The sequence below is a fragment of the Carcharodon carcharias genome (genome assembly GCF_017639515.1).
Source record: "Carcharodon carcharias isolate sCarCar2 chromosome 27 unlocalized genomic scaffold, sCarCar2.pri SUPER_27_unloc_1, whole genome shotgun sequence".
In the NCBI taxonomy this organism is placed as follows: Eukaryota; Metazoa; Chordata; class Chondrichthyes; order Lamniformes; family Lamnidae; genus Carcharodon; species Carcharodon carcharias.
In genome coordinates this window covers 634,633-656,652 of record NW_024470624.1, presented here as the reverse complement: position 1 = coordinate 656,652, position 22,020 = coordinate 634,633, and the positions used below count along the sequence as shown (strand labels likewise).

The 22,020-nt window shown below is 44.7% G+C and overlaps 1 protein-coding gene across 1 annotated transcript; it reads right to left on the bottom strand.

Moving 5' to 3' along the window:
• Window positions 1–312: 312 nt before the first annotated feature.
• LOC121273573 (zinc finger protein 239-like) lies at window positions 313–903 on the bottom strand. Its single transcript, XM_041180740.1, has one exon. The coding sequence runs from the start codon at window positions 901–903 to the stop codon at window positions 313–315; it is 591 nt and encodes a 196-aa protein (XP_041036674.1).
• Window positions 904–22,020: the final 21,117 nt, after the last annotated feature.

Sequence of the window (22,020 nt, the reverse complement as noted above, 5' to 3'; positions counted from 1 at the left end):
GCTGCCAGACCTGCTGAGTTTTTCCAACGCATCCTGTATTTATTTTAGATCTACCTGTAGTTGTAGGAACAATCACTATTTACTATCCAGGATAAAATAAATGTACTTCATCAGCTTTTGTGGATCATTTCAGTGGAAATGTGCACTCCCAGGCTCGAAGTGCATCAGCCACTGGAAGCAAAGTCATGAGACTGGCCAGTCCAGCAGAAAGAAACCTTCTGCCCCTCCCACTTCACCATGTGTCAGAATGAACATGGTTCAGTCCTGAATGTGATTAACAGCAGCAACAACAGCAGGATCCAACCCCTGTAATCATTTGTGAACTCGCTGGTGTGTCAGTAGGTTCGATAACTGAGGGAATCCCTTCCCACACTCAGAGCAAGTGAACGGCCTCTCCCCGGAGTGAACTCGCTGGTGGTTCCGCAGGGTGGATACATCACTGAATCCTTTCCCACACTGCGAGCAGATGTATGGCCTCTCCCCAGTGTGAACTCGCTTGTGCGTCACCAGGTTGGAAGAATTATTAAATCCCTTTCCACGCCGAGAGCAGATGAATGGCCTCTCCCCAGTGTGAACTCGCTGGTGTTCCTGCAGGTTGTTTAACTGAGTGAATCTTTTTCCACACAGAGAGCAGCTGAAAGGCCTCTCCCCAGTGTGAACTTGCTGGTGCCTCCACAGGTTGGAATGATTACTGAATCCTTTCCTGCACTCAGAGCAGGTGAACGGCTTCTCTCCAGTGTGAACTCGCTGGTGTTTCAGCAGGTTGAATGACTGAGTGAACCTCTGCCCACATTCAAAGCATGTGAAAGGCCTCTCCCCGGTGTGAATGGGTTGATGAATTTCCAGCGTAGATGGGAACTGGAATTCCTTCCCACAGTCCCCACATTTCCATGGTTTCTCCATGCTCCTGGTGTCCTTTTGTGATTTCCCCAAGCTTAGCGGTCAGTTGATGCCTCGTCCACACACCCAGAACACATGTGCAGTCTCTCCTGCTGTGAATGGTGCGGTTTTTTTCAGACTGTTGTAACTGGTTGAAGCTCTTCCCACAGTCAGTGCATAGGAATACTCTCACCTGGGTGTCTCTGCATCACTTCTTTTCCAGGCAACCCTGATATTAAAAACTTCAGAAGGAGAGAGAACAGACAAACATTTGTCCTGCCAGATTCAAAGGCCGATATTCAGGTCCTGATGAATTGAGTGACTTGTCACATCTCGACGTGATGTTTGGTTTGAGATTTCTGTCTGTAAATTGTCCTCTTCTAATGTCTTGTAAAAGGAGTTTTCAAAAGTCATCACTGTTAGTACAGGATAGAAATGAAGAACAGACAATTTTAGTTTCTATGGAACATTCTTAGCTCTCTCGTTCCCCAAAAGATGTAAATGTCCATCCCACACACTCTCCCTCCATTCTCACTGCTGCACCTAATATACACCCTCTGAATTCTCCTGAAGGTGCCAATTCATGCTGATTGACAGATTCATACAGAATATATTTATCACACTAAAAACTGAATGCAATATCTGTTGCATACAGCATTATATTACTTGATACATGGGGGATGAGAGGAAGAACTTTATTTAGGTAGTGTGTGTGCTCATGACATGGAACTTATATTCTGTGAGAATGGTGGAAGCAGAGATGATCAAAGATTTGAAAATGAACTTGCAGGGGATCAGGGATATAGAGGGGGAATGGGACTGACTGGATTGCTCTACAGAGAGTCAGCACGGACTCGAGTTGTCGAATGGGCTCCTTCTGTGTTGTATTGACTCTATGACTGTAAAGATATAATATAGCTACAGTCCTGTACTAAAAGACTATAAATAATAAAAAAGGATCTTTATTTAAGAACCATACCTAATATATCTAATGTCAGCTATATAACAACATTAGGCATATCTATGTCCTATATTAATTTATTGTCCTTTAAATGTCAGCCATCTCCTGGGGAAACCACCCCTTTAACTGTGAACATTAGGAAAGGGACCATCTTTTTAGCCAGACAAAAAATGTGTCAATCTGAGGGAGCAAAGGATGTCAATGTCTTTAAGAGAGAGAGATACCTGCGCCAACCTTTCCAGAGCCTGCACCCTCCCTGGATTCACTTCCTTTCCCTTCAGTTCCTGCAAGTCAACAATTTGCCCCCAGAATGAGAAAAGAAATGGAAAGGGGGAGAAAAAAGTGTTTTACTCTCCAGCCAATCAGAGCGCGGGCTTTGTGTGACTGCAGATTGAGATTCACACAGACTAAAACCTCCTCCTGTGTCCAACATCTATGAGTAAAACACTTTCTTTTCCCCCCCTTTCCATTTCTTTCCTCATTCTGGGGGGAAATTGTTGACTTGCAGGAACTGAAGGGAAAGGAAGTGAATCCAGGGAGGGTGCAGACTCTGGAAAGTTTGGCCAGGTCTCTCTCTCTCTCTCTCGCTCTTAAAGATATTGACATCCTTTGCTCCCTCAGCTTGACACATTTATTTGTCTGGCTAAAAACAGAAAATGTTAGAAAAACTCAGCAGGTCTGGCAGCATCTGTGGAGAGAGAAACAGTGTTAACTTTTCGAGTCCACATGATCCTTCTTCAGACACCAAGAAGTAGAAATGTTGTTCTGGTCGAGAGCGAGGTGGAGCAGGATGGAAGGTCAGGGATAGATGGGAGGTAACGAGAGATTGATGAAGATGTCGTGGACACAAGACAAAGGAGTGTTAACGTTAATGGTCGTGGTAAAGACTGAAGGTGGTGCTGACTGTGAGATAAAGTTAAGGATCAGAACGTGTTAATAGGACAAAGGGTCAGCTTTTGTTTTTAGACATACAAAACTTCCTCCTGTGTCCAACAGCTGTGGGTAAAACACTTTCTTTCCCCCTCCCCCTTGGGAAATACAGAGAGTTGTGGGTTCTGAATCTGGAATTAGTGCCTTATATGCAGAGGGGGAACATGTTTGTGATTTTGTGGAACCTTTTTTTATTCTATAAGCTGTTTAAAGTCAAAGTTATCCAGTGTTCAAATACTATTTGTCTCTTAATGAACGCTTCATTTATGTTGATTTTGGTTTGATTGTTACAGTGAAAGTTTTTAAAAAGTGAAACCTGTCCTTCGGTTTATTCTGTTGGGGTTGTCTGGAAGTTTGTTTATTTTAATGTTATCGGTCTCTGCAGGGATCATAATAACAGAGATACGTCTAGTGTTGTTAGATTTATGCCCCTGTGATAAAGTACATTTATTTCTAGTCTTGTAATATAGTACTGTAACGACATTACATATTTCCAGTCATAGAGTTATTACAGCACAGAAGAGGTCCATTCGGCAACTTGAGTCCATGCAGACTGTACAGCAATCCAGTCAGTTCCAATCCCCCTCTATATCCCCGTCCCCCTGCAAGTTTATTTCCTTCAAGTGCCCATCCAATTTCATTTTGAAATCATTCATTGTCTCTGCTTCCAACACCCTTGTGGGCAGTGAGTTCCAGGATATGACCTCTCTCTACAAAATAAAGTTCACCTTCATACCTTGAGTCAAGTCATCAGTTCTGTATTTGACACATTTTTAGATGTAATATTTTGGCTGGCAGCCTGCATGAAGATTTTCAAGTCTCTGTGTGCTGTACAGGAAGCAGTGCACATGGATCTGTCAATCAGCATGAATCAGCACCTTCAGGAGAATTGAGAGAGTGTATATTAGGTACAGCAGAGTGAGAATGCAGGGAAAGTATGTGGGGCGGAGATTTATTGATTTTGGGGAATGAGAGAGGAAAGAATGTTCCTTGGAACTGGAATTGTCTGTTCTGAATTTCTACCCTGCACTGACTGTGATGACTCTTGTTAACTCCTTTTACAGGATATTAGAGGGGGAAGATTTGCAGACAGAAATCTTAAACCAAATGTTATGTCAAGATCTGACAGTCACTCGATTCTTCAGGACCTGAATATCATTGGCCTTTAAATGTAGGAGAACTGTTTGTCTGTTGTGTCGACTTCAGAATATTTTAAACATCAGTGTGACTGAAAAAGCACCGACACACCCACCCAGATGAGAGTGTTCCAGTGCACTGACTGTGGAAGGAGCTTTAACCAGTTACACAGACTGAAAAAACATCACCGTTGACAGTGAGAAGAGACTGTGTACGTGTTCCATGTGTGGACACCTCAGCCAATCATCAAAACTGGAGAGACACAAGGACACGTGCAACATGGAGAAACTGTTGAAATGTGGGGACTGTTGGAAGCGTTTCATATCCCCATCAAAGCTGGAAACTCATCAGCGCAGTCACACTCATGACAGGCCATTCACCTGCTCTGATTGTGGGAAGGGATTTGGACATTCATCTACCTTGCAGACACACCAGCGAGTTCACACCGGGGGAGGCCATTCACCTGCTTTGAGTGTGGGAAGCAATTCTCTCAGTCATCCCACCTGCTGACACACCATGTCACTCACACCAATGAGAGACCCTTTAAATGCTCTGACTGTGGGAATGGCTTCAAAAGCTCTAGGAAACTGATGTTCCACTAGCGCATTCAAACTGAGGAGAGACAATTCAGCTGCTGTCACTGCACAAAGAGGTTTCAAAGGTGATCGGACCTACAGGAACACATGTGAGTTCACACCGGGGAGAGGCCGTTCACCTGCTCTGATTGTGGGAAGACATTCAAAGATTCATCCACCCTGTGGACAAACCAGCGGATTCACACTGGGGAAAGGCTGTTCAGCTGCTCCGTGTGTGGGAAGGGATTCACTCATTTATCCAGCCTGCGGAGACACCAGCGAGTTCACAAGTGATTACAGGAGTTGGATTCTGCTGTTATTGCTGCTGTTAATCACATCCAGGACTGAACCATGTTCATTCTGACAGTTGGCAAAGTAGGAGGGTCGGAGGGTTTCTTTCTGCTGGACTGGCCAGTCTCATGACTTTGCTTCCAGTGGCTGATGCTCTTTGAGCCTGGGAGTGCACATTTCCACTGAAATGATCTGCAAAAGCTGATGAAGGACATTTATTTTATCCTTGACAGTAAATAATGCTTTTCTTACGACTGGAGGTAGATATAAAAGAAGTACATTTGTCTCTTTTCCATTGAGTCTACAGCACAGGGCCAGGCCAGTCGGCTCAATTGGTCTCTGTCAGTATTTATGCTCCACATGAGTCTCCACCCACCTCTCTTCATCTCCCCCCATCAGCATATCCTTCTATTCCTTTCTCCCTCATGTATGCATCTAGCTTCCCCTTAAATGTATTCATGCTATTCACCTCAACCACTCGCTGGGTAAAGAGGTTTCTTATGAAATCCCTATTGGATTATTGAACCCCTTCATCATCTTAGAGACTTCTATCAGGTCACCCTTCAGTCTTCTCTTTTCTAGAGAAAAGCAGCCCCAGCCTTTCCTGAGGATTAAATGCTCTCAGTTCTGGGATTGTTCTTGTGAATCTTTTTTGCCTCTTCTCCAGTGCCTCTATTTTGTTTTTCTAAATGGAAATCATATATGTTGACAGTATTCCAAGTGTAGTCAATCCATGGTTTGAAACAAGTTGAACATAACCTCCCTGCTTTTCAATTCTATCCCTCTAGAATGGAGCCCTAAATCTAGGCCCCACAATTTAGGAAAGATGTGAAGTTCTTAGAGAGGGTGCAGAGGAGATTGATGAGAATGGCCCCAGGGATGAGGGACTTCAGTTAATTGAAGAGACTGGAGTAGCTGAAATTGTTCTTTTTTGATTGCAAAGTCATTTGAGTAGATAAGGAGTCCATTCAGCCCATCGTGTCAATGCCAGCTCACTGCAAATCAAGCTAGTCAGTTCCATTTCCTTGTTCTATCCCTGTTGCCCCGAAAATGTATTTCCCACAATTGCCCATCCAGTTTCCTTTTGAAACCGTTCATTGTCTCTGCTTCCACCCACCTCACAGACAGCGAGTTCCAGGTCATCACCACTCATTGTAATTTCCCCTCCAAATCTTTTCATTTTCATTCTTTCATGGGGTGTGGGTGTCACTGGCTGGGCCATTCCCTAATTGCCCCTTGAGAAGGTGGTGTTGAGCTGCCTTCTTGAACTGCTGCAGTCCATGTGGTGTAGGTACACCCACAGTGCAGTTAGGGAGGGAGTTCCAGGATTTGACCCAATGCCAGTGAGGGAACAGTGATGTAGATATATCTCCTGTACAAAATATTTTAAATGTCCTTAGCCACAGGTGAGGTGCCGGAGGATTGGAGGGTAGCTCGTGTTGTTCCGCTGTTTAAAAAAGGCTCCAAAGGCAAACCAGGTAATTACAGGCCAGTGAGCCTGACATCAGTAGTAGGTAAATTATTGGAAGGTGTTCTGAGAGATCGGATATGTAATTATTTTGACAGCCAAGGGCTGATTAAGGATAGTCAACATGGCTTTGTGCGTGGTAGGTTGTGCTTAACGAACCTTGTAGAGTTTTTCAAGGAGGTTCCCAAGAAAGTAGATGAAGGAAAGGCTGTGGATGTTGTCTACATGGACTTTAGTAAGGCCTTTGACAAGGTCCCACATGGGAGGTTAGTTCAGAAGGTTCAGACACTTGGTATCCATGGAGAGGTTGTAAACTGGATTTGAAATTGGCTGTGTGGGAGAAGACAGAGAGTGGTAATGGATGATTGCTTCTCAGACTGGAGGTCTGTGACGAGTGGTGTGCCTCAGAGATCTGTGCTGGGGCCATTGTTGTTTGTTGTCTATATGACTTGAATGATAATGTGGTGAATTGGATCAGCAATTTTGCTGATGACACTAAGATTGGAGGCGATGTGGACAGCGAGGAAGGCTTTCAAAGCTTGCAGAAAGATCTGGACCAACTGGGAAAATGGGCCAGAAAATGGCAGATGGAATTTAATGCAAAAAAGTGTGAGGTGTTACATTTTGGAAGGTCAAACCAAGGTAGGACATACACAGTAAATGGTAGGGTAATGAGGAGTGCAGAGGAACAAAGGGATCTGGGAGTTCAGATACATAATTCCCTGAAAGTGGCGTCACAGGTAGACAAGGTTGTCAAGAAAGCTTTTGGCATACTGGCCTTCATAAATCAAAGTATTGAGTATCGGAGTTGGGATGTTATGGTGAGGTTGTATAGGACATTGGTGAGGCCAACTTTGGAGTATTGTGTGCAGTTCTGGTCGCCTAACTACAGGAAGGATATCAGTAAGATTGAGAGAGTGCAGAGAAGATTTACTAGGATGTTGCTGGGTCTTAAGGAGTTGAGTTACAGGGAAAGATTAAATAGGTTAGGACTTTATTCCTTAGAGCGTAGAAGAATGAGGGGAGATTTGAAAGAAGTTTACAAAATTATGAGGGGTATAGACAGAGTAAATGCGAGTAGGCTCTTTCCACTTAGATTAGGAGAGAAAAACACAAGAGGACATGGCTTTAGGGTGAAAGGGGAAAGATTTAGGGGGAACTTCTTCACTCAGAGAGTGGTGAGAGTGTGGAACGAGCTACCATCTGACACGGTAAATGCGGGCTCACTCTTACGTTTTAAGAATAAATTGGATAGATACATGGATGGGAGAGGTCTGGAGGGTAATGGACTAGGTGCAGGTCAATGGGATTAGCGGAATAATATTTCGACATAGACTAGAAGGGCCGAATGGCCTGTTTGCTGTGCCGTAGTGTTCTGTGGTTCTAAAACCTGTGTCCCCCTCGTCCTTGTACCATCAGCTGATGGGAACATCTTTTTCTTTATCTCAACCTGTCAGACTCTTGTACACCTCTATCAAATCTCCCCTCAATCTTCTTTGTTCCAAGGAGAACAATCCCAGCTTCTCCAACCTAACCTTGTGGTTAAAATCCCTCATCCCTGGAACCATTCTGGTAAATCTCCTCTCCACCCTGTCAGGGACCCTCACATCCTTCCTAAAGTGTGGTGACCAGAACTGGACTCAATACTCTAGTTGTGGCCTAACCAGAGCTTTATGAAAGTTCAGCATAACTTCCCTGCTTTTGTTCTGAAGCCCAAGATCCCATGTGCTTTGCTAATTCCTCTCTCACTCTGTCCTGCCACCTTCAATGATCTCTGCACTCGAACCTCCAGGTCCTTCTGTCCCTGCTCACTCTTTAGAACTGTGCCATTAAGTCTATATTTCCTCTCCCTATCCCCTCTGCCAAATCACATCACCTCCCACTTCTCTGTATGAAATTCCATCTGCCACTTCAGAGAATGTTGAGGGGAGATTTAAGCGTTAAACTAAACATACAGAGAAGAGGAGGCACTTTAATATGTCACCCACAATTGAAGATGATCCTGTTCCTTTCAATGCACTCGAGATCCATAGAGCACAGAAGGAGGCCATTCGGCCCATCGTACTCCTGCTGGCTCTTTGAAAGAGCTGTCCAATTAATCCCATCGCCCTGCAATTTTCTTTTCCTTTCAAGAATCTGTCCCATTCCCTTCTGAAAGATACAGTTGAATTTGCTTCCAGCGCGTTTTCAGGCAGCGAATTCCAAATCACAAGAACTCCCTGTGATTTTTAAAACAAAAAAATCCTCAGCTTGGATGTGGTGTGTTTGAATTTTCAAAAAGCGTTTGGAAAGTTGTCGAACAGGAGGTTCACACACAAAATCAGCTCTCAATCTCTTTGAATGATTTCAATGAGGGACTGATTGTAATATATCGAAGTTTGCTGACAGTTAAACAAGGACTTGCATTTCTATAGTGCCTTTCATGACCACAGGACATCCCAAAGCACTTTACAGCCAATGAAGTACTTTTGAGGTGTAGTCACTGTTGTAATGTAGGAAACACCGCAGCCAATTTACACACAGCAAGATCCCACAACAGCAATGTGATCATGAGCAGATGATCTGTTTTTAGTGATGTTGATTGAGGGATGGAGATTGACCAGGACACCGGTGATAACTCCCCTGCTCTTCTTTGAAATAGTGGCTGTGGGGTCTTTTACATCCACCTGAGAGGGCAGAAGGGGCTGGCAGTTTAACATCTCATTCGGGAGAAGGGTGCACTGACAATGCAGCACTCCCCCAGTGCTGGCACTGGGAATGTTGGCTTTGATTTTTATCCTCAAGTCCCGGGTGTAGGATTTGAACCCACAGCCTCCTGACCCAGAGATGAGAGTATTACCCACTGAGCCACGGCTGACACTATAGACAATACAAAGTTAGAAACGGAAAGTTACCCTTTGCCTCCAGGGTCTAAATCTAATAATAACAACCCCAGTATAAATAACAAGTGTTTGAGTGACAAATGTTGAAGTGTTGGTTTAGAGCCACAAGTTTCAACTTCCCATTTGAGCTTCCAGCACCTTTCTGTCTCTCTATTGCTCATGTCAATGACAGCCAGGCGATGGAGCTGAGGGCTGAATTTAGCTGAGAATAACAGGGCCTGTGCCCCAGTTGGGAAACTGCCATGGGCATTGCACTGATAGAGAGACAGGAAGGTGCTAAGGACTGACTGGGAAATGGGCCTCCAACCAATCGGGGCACAAGAGGGGGTGCCCGGGGCTGATGGTGACCCAACCCCCGGGATTCAGTACCCCTGTGTCCAAAGCAGGAGTCACAGGAACAGGGTACAGAGGAGCCAAAGAGAAACCATTGGGTCCAGAACATTGTGCCCATCCTTTTACACAGGTTGTCTTTGATCCTCAAGTCATTTCCTGTTTGTTAACCACATTCTGTTTCATTCATAAACTTTTATCAGTAAAAATATTTGATTTTTCTGGACTTTTCATGATTAGATTTATTCACTTTAGAGTAGGTGGGTGAGAGTGGTTGGCAGGCTCTTTAACAGAAAGTGAGTCCCTCTAAGATCGTTGGCAAAGGAGCCAGAGAGGGAGATGAGATTTTATTTTTGACACAGCGATCTTAGAAAATGGGGTTCAGGGAGTCAATTAACCCTTTATCCTATTTTCCCAAACTCTGAAATGGTTCACAATGATAACCCTTATTGGTGACAGTGGTTAGATTTTATTCAGTATAAATAAGACCTGACACATGCTCATGTCTGAGCAGTAGTATCAAAGTGCAGCAGCATTACCATTACACTCTGGGTAGAAGCACCATCTCCACGTAAATGCTCCCTGGTCTGCCCCAGATGCCATGGCACCAGTCAATGCAATATGTAAAACCTCTACAAATCTCTGTGCTCGGGGAATCCCTTCTGATACTTTTTTACATCACAAAGTCTATGGAGACTGATTTAACCCAATCATTGCTGAGCTAACATTTGAACGAACCAATTACAAAACCTGTCATTGAACCATCTGTACCTGCCCAAGGCACATCAAACTCTCAAACAATTGGCTTCCCACGCTCCGTCCCCGGTACAGGGAGTCAGCATTCCAAACCACAATTTCCCTTCCGGTCACCTGTCTACCATCCTCACCCAGAGAATTATCATAACAGGAATAAAAACAATCAAATTAAAAATAAATGCACAGTCATAGTTTTTATTTAGTGTTCACTAATTAGCAAGAAAACCCGAAGTAGGGGGTTCCCCCAGGATTCTTACAGTCCACACCTTGAGGGGGAGGAGAACTCTCTCTCTGACCCCTCACTCAATTTCACGCCGTTATTTTCCAGTTCTATTCTGGCCCCCCCTAGGGTAACATCTACTCGATCTTTTCTTCTCTTGAAGGAGGGCTGAGAGTTCTAGGCTACTCGTGTGCTTGCACAGAAACAGGAGAGTGAGCACATCCTGAGTGGGGCACAGCCAGAGTGGGTATTTGGAATTTGATACAAAGCAGGAATTGAACTGGTAAGACTTTCTCTTTAATTTTTGTAAGTTCAGTAGTCTAGTTAAAAGGTTGGAAAGGTAGCTGACTCAGCTGACTGTGCGACAGTTAACTGTCAGTCACCTGAAGCCTGATTGGGGCCTAAATAGGAGTTAATTACTATTTGAAGCTTAACTAGTGGTGAGTCAAGTCAGCTCTATTTAAGAAAGGTACTATCTAGAAGCACGCTACAGTGTGCTTGCACAGGAACAGGAGAATGAGCACATCCTAAGTGGGGCACAGCGAGAGCGGGTATTCAGAATTTGGTGCAAAGTGGGAATTTGGTGCACAGGGGACGAGGTGCTCTTTGCATTTTTTCCTTGCTATCCAACTTCTTAAATCTTCAGAGCGTGCTGCAGCAGGAGAGGCGACAAGGGAAAGGAACCACTGGTAAGTCGTAGGTAAAGTATTTACTACTTTAATCGCTTATAGTTTAAGGTCTTTTTGTGGTTTACAGTTTGTATACTCTACAGTAACGAGGATCAGGAAAGAAGGGCCCTAGAGTAATTGGCTTAAAAGGTTTAATTTAAAGGGATAAGTCATGGCAGGAGCGCTCAAAGCCGTGGTGTGCTCCTCGTGCTCCATGTGGGAAACCGGGGACATTTCCAGTGCCCGGGACCAGCATGTGTGCAGGAAGTGTGCCCAGCTGCAGCTCCTGGAAGCTCGGGTTTGAGAGCTGGAATGGTGGCTGGGGACACTGTGGAGCATCCGCGAGTCTGAGAGCATCGTGGATAGCACATTTAGAGAGGTGGTCACACCACATATGAAGGGACTTGAGGAAGGAAGGGAATGGGTGACCACCAGGCAGTTCAAGAGAAACAGGCAGGTGGTTCAGAAGTCCCTGGGGTCCCGCTCGCAAATTGGTGTTCCATTTTGGAGGCTGATGAGGGCGCTGGTTCCTCCAGGGAGTGCAGACAGAGCCAAGATTCTGGCACCTTGAACAGCCTGTCTGTACAGGAGGGGAGGAAGGGAGGAAGAGCAATAGTAATAGGGGATTCTATAGTCAAGTGAACAGATAGGCGCTACTGTGGCCGTCAATGTGACTCCAGGATGTTATGTTGCCTCCCTGGTGCCAGGGTCTGGGATGTCACTGAATGGCTGCAGGGCGTCTTGAAGAGGGAGGGTGATAAGGCAGAGGTCATGGTACATGTTGGTACCAATGACATAGGTAGAAAGAGGGATGAGGCATCAAGAATTCAGGGAGTTAGGCAGTAGACTAAAATGCAAGACCTCTAGGGTTGTAATCTCTGGATTACTCCCAGTACCACGTGCTAGTGAGCTCAGAAAAAGGAGAATAACCCAGATGGCTTAAGAGTGGTGCAGGAGAGAGGGTTTAGATTCCTGGATCACTGGGACTGTTTCTGGGGAAGGTGGGACCTGTACAAGCGGGACAGTCTACATCTGAACCAGAGAGGGACTAACGTCCTTGTGGGCAGGTTTGCTAGTGCTGTTGGGAGGAGTTTAAACTAATTCGGCAGGGGGAGGGGACACAGAATGTGAACAGAATAGGGACACATCATAATACAGTAACACAATCAAGTCAGAGGGAATACAGCTGCAATAAGCTTCAAGGGAGTAAGGCAAGGCTGGATGGCCTCTACTTTAATGCCAGGAGTATCACAGGTAAAATGGATGAGTTAAACGTGATGATTGACATGTGGAATTGTGATATAGTAGCCATCACTGAGATGTGGTTGAGGGAAGGGCAGGATTGGCAGCTCAACATTCTGGGATATAGAATCTTCAGGCGAGATGGGAGGGGGTAAAAGAGGAGGAGACATTGCACTATTAGTTAAGGAGTCTGTTACTGCAGTAAGGAGAGATGATATCTTGGAGGGGTCATTGACTGAAGCTTTGTGAGTAGAGTTTATGAATAAAAAAGGGGCAACCACATTATTAGGTGTTTATTCTAGACCCCTAGATAGTCAGTGGGAAATTGAGGAACAAATATGTGCATATTTTGTGGAGGTGTGTAAAAACAATAACAATAGGGTAATTATATTAGGAGATTTCAACTTTCCCAACATTAATTGGGATAGACATAGTGTTAAGGGCTTGGATGGAGTGGATTTCTTGAAATGTGTACAGGAGAACTTTTTAGGTCAATATGTAGAGGGTCCAACAAGGGACTGTGCGTTGCTGGACCTAATTCTGGGGAATGAAGCCGGACAGGTGGCTGAGGTGGTGGTGGGTGAGCATTTTAGTGATAGCGACCACAACATAGTACAGTTTAAGTTTGTTATGGACAAAGAAATCGACAAGTTGCAAAAAAATGTTTTGGATTGGGGGAGAGTGGATTTTAGTAAAATAAGGCAGGATCTGGCCAAGGTCGACTGGGAACAGTTACTTATGGGGAAATCTACAGAGGAACAGTGGGGGGGGTGTTCAAAAAGGAAATGGGGAGGGTACAGGCTCAATATGTTCCCTCTAGGATAAGACGAAGGAGTAACAAGCCCAAGCCCAGAGAACCATGGATGACCAGAGATATTCAGGTTATGATGAGAAGGAAAAGAGAGGCTTTTAGCAGGTACAAGGGAAGCAAATCAGCAGAGGCATTAGTGGAGTACAGACAGTGCAGGGTGGAGCTTAAGAAAGCAATTAGGAGAGCAAAGAGGGGACATGAGAAAGTTCTGGCTGGTAAAAGTATTCAATAAGTATATCAATGGGAAGATAACCAGGGAAAGAGTAGGGCCAATAAGGGACCAAGGGGGCAATCTATGGGTGGAGCCAGAGGACATCGCTAGAGTGTGGAGTGAATACTTCACATCCATCTTCACCCAAGAGAATGAGGATGAAGGTGTCGAACTCGGGGAGAGAGACTGCAAGGTTCTTAAGCAAATTGATATAGGGAGTGACAAGGTATTGGAGGTGTTGCCAGGCTTAAAAGTGGACAAATCTCCAGGACCGGATGAGACTGCTGAGGGAGGCAAGGGAGGAGATTGCAGGGGCTCTGACCCAAATTTTGAATTCATCTCTGGTCATCGGGGAGGTGCCAGAGGACTGGAGAACAGCTAATGTGGTTCCGTTATTTAAGAAGGGTTGTCGAGATAAGCCAGGGAACTACAGGCCAGTGAGTCTCATGTCAGTGGTCAGGAAACTATTGGAGAAATTTCTGAAGGAGAGTATCTGTCTCCACTTGGAGTGGTAAGGTTTGATCAGGGATAGTCAGCATGGCTTTGTCAGAGGAAGGGCATGCCTAACAAATTTGACTGAATTTTTTGAGGAGGTAACCAGGTGTGTAGATGAGGGTAGTGCAGTTGATGGAGTTTATATGGATTTCACCAAAGCCTTTGACAAGGTCCCACATGGGAGACTTATAAAGAAGGCAAAGGCACATGGCATACAGGGTAATTTGATAAAGTGGATTCAAAATTGTCTAAGTTGTAGGAGGCAGAGGGTGATGACAGAAGGATGCTTTAGTGACTGGAAGCCAGTGTCCAGTGGTGTACCACAGGGATCTGAGCTCGGTCCCCAATTATTTGTCCTTTATATAAACGACATAGATGACTATGTGGGGGGTAGGATTAAGTTTGCAGATGACACAAAGATTGGCCGGGTGGTTAACAGTGAGGTTGAGTGTCTTGAGCTACAGGAAGATATCGACGGGATGGTCAAATGGACAGATAAGTGGCAGATGGAATTTAGCCTGAAAAGTGTGAGCTGATACACTTTGGAAGGAGTAATTTGACAAGGAAGTATTCAATGAACAGCATGGCACTAGGAAGTTCTAAGGAACAAAGGGACTTGGCGTGTGTGTCTATAGATCTCTGAAGGCAGAGGAGCATGTTAGTGGGGTGGTGAAAAAGGCATATGGGACACTTGCCTTTATCAATCGAGGCATAGATTACAAAAGTAGGGAGATCATGTTGGAGTTGCATAGAATCTTGGTGAGGCCACAGCTGGAGTACTGTGTGCAGTTCTGGTCACCACATTATAGGAAGGATGTGATTGCACTGGAGGGGGTGCAGAGGAGATTCACCAGGATGTTGCGTGGGATGAAACATTTAAGTTATGAAGAGAGGTTGGATAGACTTGGGTTGTTTTCGTTGGAGCAGAGAAGACTGAGGGGCGACCTGATCGAGGTGTACAAGATTATGAGAGGCATGGACAGGGTAGATAGGGAGCAGCTGTTCCCCTTAATTGTAGAGTCAGTCACAAGGGGGCACAAGTTCAAGGTGAGGGGCAGGAGGTTTAGAGGGGATGTGAGGAAAAACTTTTTTTACCCAGAGGATGGTGATGGTGATGGCGCTGCCTGGGAGGGTGGTGGAGATGGGTTGCCTCACATCCTTTAAAAAGTACCTGGATGAGCACTTGGCACGTCATAACATTCAAGGCTATGGGCCAAGTGCTGGTAAATGGGATTAGGTAGGTAGGTCAGGTGTTTCTCACGTGTCAGTGCAGACTCGATGGGCCGAAGGGCCTCTTCTGCACTGTGATTCTGTGATAGTACATAAGGACATGTGCTTCAAGCAACAGATCAAACATGGATATAAAAGATTCTCTAGTTCTCTCCTTACCCCTGTCCAGCTTGTGGAGAGTTGTCACTCTATTATTTCTCCTAAGCCCTTAACTGGCCCAATCCAAATGTTGATCTCTGTTGGTTCAATTTTAGTCACTTTTTGACCATGACCAGTGTGTTTAATTCTATACTGATTGTTTTAAAGTCAGTTTCTCTCTGGAGTATGTGTCAGTGCTTTGATGATGTCAAAATATTGTCTCATTCTCTTGGTCACATTAATCATTTCATGTCATGTTGTTTGTTAAGTAGCTGTGTATGTTTGGGACCCGTTCCTCAGTCCACTTCACCATGAATTTAGGTGTCCTATTGTCTTCACATGTAACAAATCACATCTGCACACTCACACCGGTATCCCAATGTCAGGCCACATATTCTGAACTTTCAGGTGTGCTTATCAAAAGATCAAAGTGAATGTCTGTCTTTGCTTATCTCCCCTGTTATGGTCCTGATATTTCAGGTGGTGGCCAGGCTGTCAAATGTGGTTTTCTTTAAAACAAAATTCATAGGTAAGGATGTAAATATCTCCCAGAGAAATCTATCAACTTATTCATCTCATCTACACCTCCCTGACTTTCACTAGAATGTAGGTGGATACCAGATTGATACATTCCACTGATCACCCGGGTGAGTTACTCGCTGGTTCATCTGCAATTTAGACAACTGAATGAATCCTTTCCCACATTCAGAGCAGGTGAATGGCCTCCCCCTGGTGTGCACTCGCTGGTGTTCCTGCAGGTTGGATGAACTTCTAAATCTCTTTGTGCATTGAGAGCAGCTGAACAGTCTCTCATCAGTGTGAAAACGCTGGTGGAACATCAGTTCCCAAGAGCTTTTGAACCTACTCCCATAGTCAGAACATTTAAAGGGTCTCTCATCAGTATGCATGACATGGTGTCTCAGCAGACTCAATGACTGAGTGAATCATTTCCCACAATGGTGCAGATGAACAGACTCTCCCTGGTGTGAACTCGCTGGTGTATCCACAAGTGGGACGACTGAGTGAATCCTTTTCCACAGTCAGAGCAGGTGAATGGTCTCTCCCCGGTGTGAACTCGCTGGTGTCTCATCAGGTGGGATGAATGAGTGAATCCCTTCCCACACATAGAGCAGGTAAACGGCCTCTCTCCAGTGTGGCTGCGTCGATGAATTTCCAGCTTTGATGGGGATATGAATCCCTTCCCACAGTCCCCACATTTCCAGTTTCTCCATAGTGCGGGTATCCTTAGGTCGCCCCAGATTCAATGATCAACTGAGCAGTCCACATACAGAGCATGTGTACAGTCCCTCCCGTGATGTTTTATCAGGCTGCGTAACTGGTCAAAGCTTTTTCCACAGTCAGTGCACTGGAACACTCTCACTCAGATGTGTCTATCTCAGTGCATTTCCAATAACACTGATTTCAAAATCGTCTGAAGCAGACAGAACAGACAAACATTTCTCCTTCTAGATTCAAAGGCCATTGATATTCAGCTCCTGATGAATCGAGTAACTCTGTCAGATCTTGATGTGACATTTGATTTGAGATTTCTGTCTGCAAATCCTCCACTTCTAATATTCTGTAAAAGGAGTTTACAAAAATCATCACTGTCAGTCAATTATAGAAATTCAGAACAGACAATTCTAGTTTCTATGGGACATTATTTCCTCTCTCACCCAAAAGCTGTATATCTGTCCCACACACTCTCCCTCCATTCCTACTCTGCTGGACCTAATATACACCCTCCCAATACTCCTGAAGTTGTCAATTCATGCTGATTGATTGATCCAGGCTCAGTGGTTTCAGTGCAGGACACAAAGTCCTGAAAATCTACTTGCAGGCTGCGAGACCTGGATCTCACTGACTGGTGGAAGCAGAGATGATCAATGATTTCAAAAAGAAATTGAAGTGATAACTTGAAGAAAATAAACATGCAAGGGAATGGGGATATAGTAAGGGAATAGGACTGACTGGATTGCTCTACAGAGAGTCGACAGGAACTTGAGTTGCTGAATGGACTCCTGTATTAGTAATGAATCTATGGCTGGAAATAAATAACCTAGCTACAGTAATATATTACAGGACTAGAAAAAATAATAAATGTATTTTATTAGAGGACCAAAAATAATACATTTAATATGAACTATTAAACGACACTGGATTCTGAACATTAGCAAAGAGACCATTATTTTAGCAAGAAAAATAAATGTGCTAAGCTGAGGGAGCAAAGGATGTCAATGTCTCTAAGAGAGAGAGAGAGATCTGGGCCAACATTTCCAGGGTCTACACCCTCCCTGGATTCACTTCCTTTCCCCTCAGTTCCTGCAAGTCAACAATTTGTCCCCAGAATGAGAAAGGAAATGGAAAGGGGGAGAAAAGACATTTAAGGGGCAGTAAATTAATATAGGATAGAGATATGTCTATAGTATAGTATAGGACTGTAGCTGTGTATATATTTTCAGTCATAGGGTCATTACAGCACAGAAGGAGTTAATTCGGCAACTCAAGTCCATGCTGATTGTCTGTGGAAGCATCCAGTCAGTCCCATTCCCCTTCGATATCCCCATTCCCTTGCGAGTGTATTTCTATCAAGTGTCCATCAAATTTCATTCTGAAATCAATGATCATCTCCAGTTCCACCATCCACAGACGCACTGAATTTCAGGTCATGATCATTCACTCCTAAATACAGTTGTTTCTTGCATCCCCCTCATACCTCTAATCATGCAATGCATATTATATTATATTACAACATTTGTACTCCTGTAATGTGTTCATGCATATGGCTTACAGCTCTGTTTGCTGGACTGACAGTGCTGAACATGGATCTGTCAATCGGGATGAATTTGCACCTTCAGGAGAATTGGGAGGATTAGATACAGCAGAGTGAGCTTGGAGGGAGAATGTGTGGGACAGAGATTTACAGGCTTTGGGGAACAGGAAAAGAAGGAATGTTTCATAGAAATTAGTAAACTCCTTTTGCAGGATATTAGAGGGGGAGGATTTGCAGACAGAAATCTCAAACCAAAAATCACATCAAGCTCTCACAGTGTCATTCAATTCATCAGGACCTGAACATAATTGATCTTTGAATGTGGAGGAACATTTGTCTGTTCTGTCTGTGGGGAAAGATTCTAAACATTGGTGTAATTGGAAAAGCACTGAGACACAGACACCCGAGTGAGAGTGTTCCAGTGCACTGACTGTGGAAAGAGTTTTAACTAGTTACACAGCCTGAAAAAAAAATCACACTATTCACAGCAGGGAGAGACTGTACATGTGTTCTGTGCATGTATGAGGCTTCAACTGATCATCAAACACAGAGAGACATAAGGACACCCACACCATGGAGAAACCATGGAAATGTGGGGACTGTGGGAAGGGATTCCGGAACCCATCTGTGCTAGAAATTCTCAAACCAAAATTCACGTTAGCATCTGCCAGAGTCACTCGATTCATCAGGACCTGAATATCACCGGCCCTTCAATCTAGAAGGAGAGATGATTGTCTGTTCTGTCTGCTTCAAAATGTTTCAAACATCAGTGTGATTGGAAAAGCACCGAGACATACACACCGAATGAGAGTGTTTCCAGTACACTGACTGTGGAAAGAGCTTTAACCAGTTACACAGACTGAAAAAACATCACACCGTTCACAAAGGGGAGACACCACATGTGTTCTGTGTGTGGACAAGGCACCAATTGATCAACAGACATGGAGATACACAAGGGCACGTGCACCATGGAGAAACTGGAAATGTGGGGATGGTGGGAATGGATTCCAAACCACATCTGTGCTGGAAACTCATTGACACATTCACATCGGGGAGAGGCCATTCACCTGTTCTGAGTGTGGGAAAGAATTCACTCAGTCATCCCACCTACTGGTACACCAGGTAGTTCACACTGAGGAGAGGCCATTCACCTGCTCTGTTTGTGGGATGGGATTCACTCAGTCATCCCACCTAGTGACACACCAGGTAGTTCACACCATGGAGAGGCCGTTCTCATGTTCTGTGTGTGGGAAAGGATTCACTCAGTCTACACACCTAGTGGCACACCAGGTAGTTCACACCAGGGAGAAGCCATTCACCTGTTCTGAGTGTGGGAAGGGATTCACTCAGTCATCCCAACTCATGGCACACCAGATATTTCACACCAGGGAGAGGCCATTCACCTGCACTGTGTGTGGGAAGGGATTCGCTCAGTTATCCCACCTGCTGACACATCAACAGGTCAACACTGGAAAAGACTATTCACCTGCTCTTGATGTGGGAAGGATTCACTTGGTCGTCCCATCTGCAGACACACCGGCAAGTTCACACTGGAGAGAGGCCCTTCATTTGCTCCATGAGTGGGAAGGGATTCGGTCTTTCACCCTACCTGCTGACACATCAACAGAGTCACACCGGGGAGAGGCTGTTTGCCTGTTCTGATTGGAGGAAGGGATTCACTCGGTTAACCAACCTGCTCGGACTGTGGGAGTTAATTGTGTCAATTGATGTAAACTATATACAGGTGCAGAACATTTATTGGATGGTTACTTGAGCATTCAAAGTATAAAGAGAATTCAAAAGAATGATTTTTAAAGGACTGCTGCTGCACACCTTTCATTTTCTCGCCCTCGTCCGCCGCCCGGACACGCCCTGGCATGCCTTGTTGCCGTCCGGCGGTGGAGGCCCCCGATGGGAGGCCCTCTATGGAGGTGTCCTCCCCCTTTCTATCGGGGACCTGGGTTGGAGGGTGTTGCATGCAGCAGTCCCTTATAATCGTAGAATGTGTAGGTTCATGGACTCCCGGGACACTTGCCCTTTTTGTGGTCTTGTGGAGTCCGTGGACAATGCATATATAGGGTGTGGTAGGCTGCACTCCCTTTTTAGTTATTTAAAAAATCTTTTATTAATGTTTTGTTTGCACTTCAGCCCCACGCTCCTGATCTATGGACACCCGGTGCGGAAGGGGGTCGGGAAGGAGGAGGACCTCCTCGTGAACCTGCTCCTGGGCCTGGCCAAGTTGGCTATTAACAGGTCCAGGCAGCGGGCGATCGACGGGGGGTCCCACCCGATTGTTTGTCCCTCTTCTGCAGCTACGTTCGCGGCCGGGTATCCTTGGAGAGGGAGCACGCAGTGTCTGCCGGCACTCTCGAGGCCTTCCGTGCTCGGTGGGCATCATGGGGACTGGGGTGCTTTATTGACCCCTTTAATCACATTTTGGTTTAAAGTTTGTAAAGAGACACTACTGACACATAGTGGGGTGTATTCAGGAGGTATATACCTGTAATGTTTCACACTGTGAATAAATCTATACAAAGCAAAGACTGGCTCCAGTTTCTTCCTTCACCATCAGACTGTCAGGATTATAACATGGTAACAGAGAATGCTTGTCTAATGGTGGAGGTTGGAAACTAAAGGAAAATAACATTTCAGACAGAAGCTTACAATCCGAGTAGCTTTTGTGAGAAGTGGCTGAAAACAAGTGGAAATTGTCAAGGAATTGCTCTGAAGAAGGGTCATATGGACTCGAAATGTTAACTCTGTTTCTTTATCCACAGATGCTGCTTGACCTGCTGAGTTTTTCCAACCCTTTCTGTTTTGAGCATCTGCAGTAATTTGCTTTTATGTTATGGAAATTGTCAGGGTCTGATTACCCGCCGATGTACTCAGAGTCTGAGACACACGACCAGTGGAAGAATGAGGTGGAGATGTAGACACGGGTTACGTCCCTACCAAGGAGGAAACAAGGTCTGGTCTTGGCATTGTCACTTCCCAACAAAAGTAAAATCAGAAGCAAACTATTTAGTGAGCTGGATGTCCATCACTGAAGAAGGTTTGGATCTTCTATTCAGGTTCTTGATGAGATTTACAAGAAAGATGGTCTACTGGATGTCTATGAAGCATTGATGGACTTTGACAGGTTTCAAATGAGGGTGAAAACATCTTTAGCAGATCTGGATATCACAACAAGAGACAGGACTGGAACAGCACCAATAGGTGAATGAACCCCAGGAATGGCCAAGGAACAATTAACAGGTGTTTCAGGTCTGATTCAAAATATCATTGTGTGATAAAATGCCCAAAGTGGAAAATGAGGCTCTTCGAAGTGACACGTGATACAGAGAAGAGGCTGAAGATGATGATGATGATCACTCTGAAGGAATTGTACTAGTCACAAGGAGCTTTGGTCTAGTGATGATTGTGTTCATCACAGACTCATTCAACTGTGCTGTGTTAGATAGTGGCTGCTCCTCGTCAGCATGTGGATTAGATTGGTGAAAATGTTATCCAGGTTCACCTCATAATGAGGATCAACACAAGGAATATGAAAGTTCACCTTGTCTTTGGTGATGTGAACACATCGACATCACTAAAAAGAGTGGGGATTTTTGCAAAATAGCTGGAGTCAGCCACTTTATCAGGACTGGTGTACTCTCTAGTGAGGTACCCTTACTGTTGAGTAAACCTTCCACAAAAAAGGCACAAATGGAACTGGACATGGAAAGTCAGTGGATCTGCAGTTGACTCAGTCAGGACATTATCATCTCCCCTTAACAATACCTGATGTTTCTCATCAGAGTGTTTGAGAAGGATTAATGGCATCAATGATAAGAATCAGAGAGAAAAAAAAATTATTTTAAAACTAAACGGACAATTTTCTCACCCTTCCTGTCAAAGATAACAAATCCTGCTAAAAGATGCAGGGGTGGTTGGTGAAGAGTATACGAGGCTCATAGAGGAGATTAGAGCAAAGTGTGAAATGTGTAAAAAGTATGGGAGGACGCTGTCACATCCTATTGTAAA

Bases quoted from the DNA above. Each gene is read 5' to 3' on its own strand.
- LOC121273573 (XM_041180740.1), bottom strand. From the start codon at position 903: ATGGAGAAACCATGGAAATGTGGGGACTGTGGGAAGGAATTCCAGTTC.